The sequence below is a fragment of the Capsicum annuum genome, chromosome 5, assembly GCF_002878395.1.
Source record: "Capsicum annuum cultivar UCD-10X-F1 chromosome 5, UCD10Xv1.1, whole genome shotgun sequence".
Lineage (NCBI taxonomy): Eukaryota > Viridiplantae > Streptophyta > Magnoliopsida > Solanales > Solanaceae > Capsicum > Capsicum annuum.
The window spans coordinates 212,178,107-212,185,088 of record NC_061115.1 but is presented as its reverse complement, the minus strand read 5'-3'; the positions used below and the strand labels follow the sequence as shown (position 1 = coordinate 212,185,088).

General features: G+C 29.5%; 1 protein-coding gene across 1 annotated transcript; it reads left to right on the top strand.

Annotated features, from left to right (window-relative positions):
• The first annotated feature begins 282 nt into the window (after positions 1 to 282).
• LOC107871221 (MYB-like transcription factor EOBI) lies at positions 283 to 3,119 on the top strand. The gene is made up of 3 exons (XM_016718081.2): positions 283 to 617; positions 1,739 to 1,868; positions 2,301 to 3,119. Exons 1-3 carry the CDS (start codon positions 410 to 412, stop codon positions 2,914 to 2,916), a joined length of 954 nt encoding a protein of 317 aa, XP_016573567.1. The 5' UTR covers positions 283 to 409; the 3' UTR covers positions 2,917 to 3,119.
• The last annotated feature ends 3,863 nt before the right edge of the window (positions 3,120 to 6,982 follow it).

Here is a 6,982-nt window from a genome sequence, read left to right as displayed (position 1 = left end):
CTGTTTTACTTTTAATTAGATAATTTTTGTTCGAGTTTTAAGTATGAAGAAAATTCTCTTGAGACCGTCACTTTCATAATAGACTTTGCAGTGAGAGATTCAAATTAATTAGGTCTTTAATGCGGATACTGAACACTGACTGAAAAAAAACAAATAAAAAAACTACTTCTTTCCCTCACATGCCACTTTTATTTTCTAACACAATTTTTTCAAACCTCTCCCCACTTTTTTTTTTTTTTTTTTGTATCTTTATAAGGTCCCATCAACTTCTATTTCCTCGTGTACTAATCCATTATTCATTTCTCTTCTCATATATCATCTCTCTATCTCTCTCTATTTATACCTTTTTGTATCAATCAATTAGTTTTCTCCATTTAAAGTAAACCAAAAGAAAAAAATATATTCTTAGATGGATCATCATCAGAAAATTGAAGTTGATTCAGGACGAGGAGGAGGACGAGGAGTAGATTATACGAAAAATAATCAAGAAATTAGGGAAGAAGATATTGTTATGGACCTTAGAAGGGGTCCATGGACTGTTGAAGAAGACTTTACACTTATCAATTTTATTGCTCATCATGGTGAAGGTCGTTGGAATTCCCTTGCACGTTGTGCTGGTAATTACCTCTATTTTCTTATTGTCATCTTCGTCTGATATTCGAGATTCACTGACTAAACTAATTTAGATTTGCGCCCGTGTAAGGACCCATTAAGGTAACTAAACACTTATTTTTTAATAAAATTTTGAATTAAGGACGAAATGATTTGATCCATATAACCCATCGTTGTGTACTTTTACATATTCATTGACTAAGAAAACCTTTCTTGTTCAGCTACTAAAAAGTTGAACGACTCTTTAGTAATCCATAATTTTCGTATTCTTAGAACTCAAACTTTAGATTTCTAGTGAAAAGGTTCAAGAAAGTTTATTATATTATCGTAAGGAGATGAAATCAAGATTTAAAGCTTATATACTTTGATTAATTAATTAATAATTATATGACAATAAATCATGTTCATGTAGTTAGTTAAATCAATCATGTTCATGTAGTTAGTTAAATCAATCTTTCTTGAGAAACCAGCTTTTCTTTATTCTAATAGATATTTCTTCTACTTTTCTTTTGTATAAATCAATTTCTTCACGTTTCATAACGTAGATAAATATTCGTATGGATATGCTTTTGTATAAATCTTTTCCAAAAAATAATATAAAATAAAATGTATACTTTATTTCCGTACAAGGTAATTTCTTAAATCCTAAACACTAGTCCAATCTGATAAGGATAAAGGAAACAAAGTGCTTTTTAGTGGTGGGGTGAGTAATTGAGTATACAAGTAGTAGTAATATTAAAGTAGTATTTATTCAATATTTCACTTTTGTAGTTGTTTCTACGATCAGAAATCAGAATTTTCATTAAAAAATTTAAAAATATAAGAAAATAAATATATGAAAAAATTGAGAAGAGAATCTAATGTGTGTGTAATATATATATATATATATATTATTTCTACTTAGCTCCGGCCCTATCTGCAATCGTATTTCTACTTAGCTTCACCCCTATCTGCAATTGTATATTTAACATAGAATATTTTATGCACCATAATATCTTTTATTGATTTTTTTGATCAACATTAATTGTGTTCTTGAAACATGCTTTTTGAACTTAATTTATCGTTAATTAGTTATGAAATTAAATCAATGATTGAATTGCTAATTCAAATTTAATTAATTAAACAGGTTTGAAGAGAACAGGAAAAAGCTGCAGATTAAGATGGCTTAATTATCTTCGACCAGATGTTCGACGTGGGAATATTACTCTTGAAGAACAACTCTTGATTCTTGAATTGCATTCACGTTGGGGCAATCGGTACGTTCGTTATACGGATTAATTTTACGTATGATCATTAAAATGTGTTTTCTTTATTATTAACTATAATCATCAAATAACTTGTCAAACAAGTAATCGAACTTATATCACATGAAAATAACTAAACTATGTGTTAATTGCTAATCAAATAAGTATATAAAAATGACCAATAGGTCAAGTTTCTGGCTTTGTCATTCTGTAAATTTCATGTCAGAAGAAAAAAGAAATTAATTGCGTAAAAGTTTTAATCTAAAATATTTGAGAAAAGACATAAGTTTGATTATAGTACAAACATGCTTTAAAAGTTATCCAAATCCAATTCTTTTCTATATATACTTTAGAATTATCTAATAGTGCAACAAGTGTTTGTAAACTTTATTCTAATATACATCCTTCAATTGTATTTAATATGACTTTTCATTTCTTTTGTAGTTGGTCTAAGATTGCTCAACATCTTCCTGGAAGAACAGACAACGAGATAAAAAATTACTGGCGAACTCGAGTGCAAAAGCATGCAAAACAGCTCAAATGTGATGTGAACAGCAAGCAATTCAAAGATACCATGAAGTATCTTTGGATGCCAAGGTTAGCCGAAAGAATTCAAGCCGCTGCCGCTTCTAACCCGGCGACAGCTTCTTCCTCTGGCCCCCCCACCACCACTTACATCCAAAACCAAGAAATTCAACATCCATTACCAAACATGAATCATCATATGTCAGACTATACACCTATTCCATTTATCGAGAAAACAAACAGTCTGAATTATTCAGCTACTTCAGCTTCGTCAGACAATTACTCGTCCGACCTCACCGATGGTTGCTACAATTTCCCAATTAACCAAAGCAATAATCAGGATTATTCTCAAGTTAATCAAAGTACTAATCAAATGTGCTATGGAGAATCCACAATTAACCCAACAAATTACGATTTTCACCATGGATTTCAAGGATTCCAAGAAGTTGATCAACAAAACAATACTCAATGGATGGACAATCCATGGAATATTGAAGATGTGTGTTTCTTACAACAATTGAACAATGACATGTAATACAAATATAGTGCTCAAAGAGTACCTCAAAAATAAAAATAGGGGTTGGAGATTCTTCATAGAGAAATTATATAGAGTCATCATTCATCACCACTTACTAAATGTATTTTCCTTTTATTTTTTAATTCTTATGCAAAACATTTGTAGCTTTTGTGTACCAAATTTCTATCTACTATACTTATATTTGTTTATGTTCTTTTAAATGTATTTTGTACATTTATCCTATATATTTAAGTTTTTTGATGAGTCTCTTAATATTGTAAGACTTTGTGTGCTCGTAGAAAATGTTAATTTCTAATGCTAGTTAAAGAAATAATATTATAATATCGGATAGAGATGAGCTTAAATGAAGTGCAAGGATAGTGTAATAGAGTTGATCGATGACGGTCAGTGACGGAGTCAAGATTTTTATCAAGAGAGTTCATTAGTAAACATATGAACTAACCAAAGAGGGTTCGACATCTACTATATATATATATATAATTTTAACCATGTATATATAGTATAATTTTCTATAGAAGGAAATTCGGATGATCCCCCTATCCTAAATGTAGCTCTGCCCCTGATGACGGTTGCGGATGGGGTTTTTGGTTTCTCTATATGGTCTTGAACAACCACCAGTGTCGGGTCAACCATGTAAAAGAAAAGGCAATTGTCATGACCTCCAAATTTGAGGGGCCTCATTTTTATCAATAACAAATTATTGATAATACACTAAAAATAAATTAAATACCATTTGTAGAAGAAATAAAAATTTTATATATAAAAAAATAATTATTAGAAGAAGTTTGATATATATTGAGTAATATGTTTCAAAAAAATTAAGTGCACTGACTATATTATTAGTTGAAAAAAGAATTATTAGAAGAAATCAATTACTATATAAAAATTATTAACAACTTTGCATCTCAAGAATAGATTTTAGAAAATAAACATTGATTTTCTTAAAAAGTTAAGACCTCGGTTTTGATTTTGGCCTTAGGCCACTAATATGCTTGAGCAGCCCCTGACAATAGGGGTGGGTGTTCGAATTCAAAGTTCGGATTCGATAATTCTGTAATCGGTATTTGAACATAGATACCACATACCATACTTATAAGCATCGGTTCTGTAGTTCGGTAATTGGTAAATTAAACTTCAGTTCAGTATGGTATTTGATAATATAATATTAAAGTTGGAGATGTGCAAATGTACGTTTAAATTTCAAAGAGTGTATTCAATAGAAATCCTATTTAATTTTCTTTTTGTTATTTTTGATGAATATATTACCAAGGTTTAAGAGATTCTTTGGGATGACTAGTACTATTGTCTATTGGGTTGGGTTAGACATATATATATATATATATATATAAATACCGAATACCAAATGGTATTAATATCTTATACCAAACTCAATCTCGAAGATCAAAATATTGAAATTTTACTCCCAAATACAATACCAAATACCGAATTATCGAATACCAATTACCAAATTTTTTAATTCGGTTCGATAATTCAATTTTTGATATTTTATGCCCAACCCTACCTGACAATTGATATAAGGTCCACTTCTTATATATCATGAGGTCAGAGTTGGACTCATCCCAACTCTTTTTTTATTTGATATATATTGGACTCCCATATTGTATTGTTCCACTTCATATTCTGGTCGTATTAATACATATTGTTAAAGTCCCATATCTATTGTTGATGGGCTGTAATATCTGGTCCGTGACAATCGTTGGTGCCTCATGAGCTAGCTTCGAGGTTGACCAGTTCTATTCAAAGTCTATTTCTTATATATCATGGTATTAGAATTAGACTCCTATCAACACTTATTCTATTCGATGTTGGACTTTCATTTAATATTTTTACACTTCAGATTTTCAGTTCAAGTCATGAGGATGCGTGTTAAAATCCCACATCAATTGCCGATGAAGTCTTTGGTCTCTTTACATCATTTCGTACAATGCTCACCTCATGAACCAATTTTTAAAATTGTATTAGTCTCAATATTCATTTCTTTTATCACAATGAGAATTCATATTCAAATTTGGTACTCATATCCTTTTCTTTTTTTATAACCTTTTTCTATGGAGTAAAATTACACACTTATGATGGAATTATAAAAAGGTAAAGTATTTTTATAATGACAGAGGGAGAGTGCATAATTGATCTCCACTATACCTTTAATAGTAAAACGTCTTTGTTGCTTGTAAACATAAATATAATCTTTGGCCAAAATCATGGAATTTTTAAGAAACAGTCTATGGGGTCTGAACCAAATTAAAAGACCTTAGTCATCATTCTAGATTAATTAAAGGGAAGTATAGACGTGGCATATTCTTAGTTACATGTATTATATATACTTTAAACCTAGTTGTTGCAATTTTCTCTCAGTAAAGTTTCTAAATTATATCATTAAAAAAAATAAAATTCGATATGCATCTCTTTGAAACTTCCTTTTTCTATGGTGATTTGCACTAAAAGAATATATACTGAAACCAGTATATAATTTTTATTTCCTCTTTTAATATTAGTGCAAAATTGATTGTTTTAAGTTTAATGAAAAAAAATTGGACTCAAATACTCTTTAAGTCGAGCAACAAATTAAAGATAGTAAGGAGAAGTCAATAAACTAAAGATTCATTTATCATATCAATGAATTTTGTTGGCTTAATAATCGGATAAAGTTCTAAAATTAAAGAGTAACTGAATATAAAGAAAGACATTCTTCTTAGAAATAAACTAAAAATAAGTAAAATAACTAAATGAAAATGAAACAATTAAATAATATACTGATGCCATTTACCAAAAAGAATATATTGATGCATATCGAATGGGGTTAGCTTTTTTTTTCTCTATAAGAAATTAGAAAGAGAAGGTGACTTAAACTAAAGGGCAAAGTACACGTGACAAATCAATTAAAATAATTCTAACTGATAGTTAAAAAGGGACAGTTTGATGTATTAAAATGCATGCAATACAAAGAACTTGGGGGAGTACTCGAATCTCGATTTGTTACCTTGAATTTTTACAAGAGATTATTTTTAAAACTTAAATCAGTGACCTTTTTAATTAACATATGATATCAACTTCATCATTTACTCTAAGATTTTCTTTAATTGGCTTGTTAATATATAAAATAATTTATCGATTATTATTTTAACAGACAAATATCGAATGTGAAAATACGAAAATTAAACGTGGGAATAGTGTATTTGGATATTGACATACACTGACATACACTATGAAACGAGGAATAGAATACTTTGTGATGTGAAAGAGAGCGTGTGTATGTGGTGCTTTTAATTTAATTGGCGGCGTGCCCTAAAGAGAAGCCATCACAAGTGGTCCAAAAGTTAAAAGTGTGTTAGTTGGCTTCCACGTGTCCCTAGTAAAGTTGTAAGTATTAGGCTATTAGTAGTAGTAGTAGCCTTGTAAACTTCTTATTTTGACTTGGTTTAACCCAAGATTAAGAAATTTTATTTTGTGATTCATTGATCTGATTTAGGATTAAGGGATTGTGGGTGTTCGAGAGGTTCAAAAACTTATGTTGATGTTCAAATCAAAGCTTTAAGGTACTGCTTGAAAATTAAAACATTTAGCTATCTTCTTGGTTTACTGAATGTTTTTTCAAGTCTTATACTAATTTTTATATATTTTTTATATAATTATATTTAGTCTACCTCAAATTTAACGGATTCCAAAGCACTAAAAAGATGGTCATAGATCCGTCCCTCCATATAAGTGATATAACTACTGTAAGTTGTGTAATTATACTAATACCTCTTTTTGATTCTTTTAGTCAGAAAATTGGTGTTAGAGTCAATGATTCGATGAAATGAATATAGAGATGCAGTTGTGTGATTGTATTGATTATATGAATTGGCTTTGAAAGCTGTAAATTAAAGCTTAATTCATAGCATGTTCTAACTGACAATAATGTGTGTATAATTAGAGGAGTATGAGATAGTTTAGGTTTGTTTCAAATACTTTTTCTTTTGAGTCGAGGAAACACCGAAAATAACCTGACTCTTTATCCAGTAACGATAAGGATTATAAGTTGTAGATATATCTTACACCT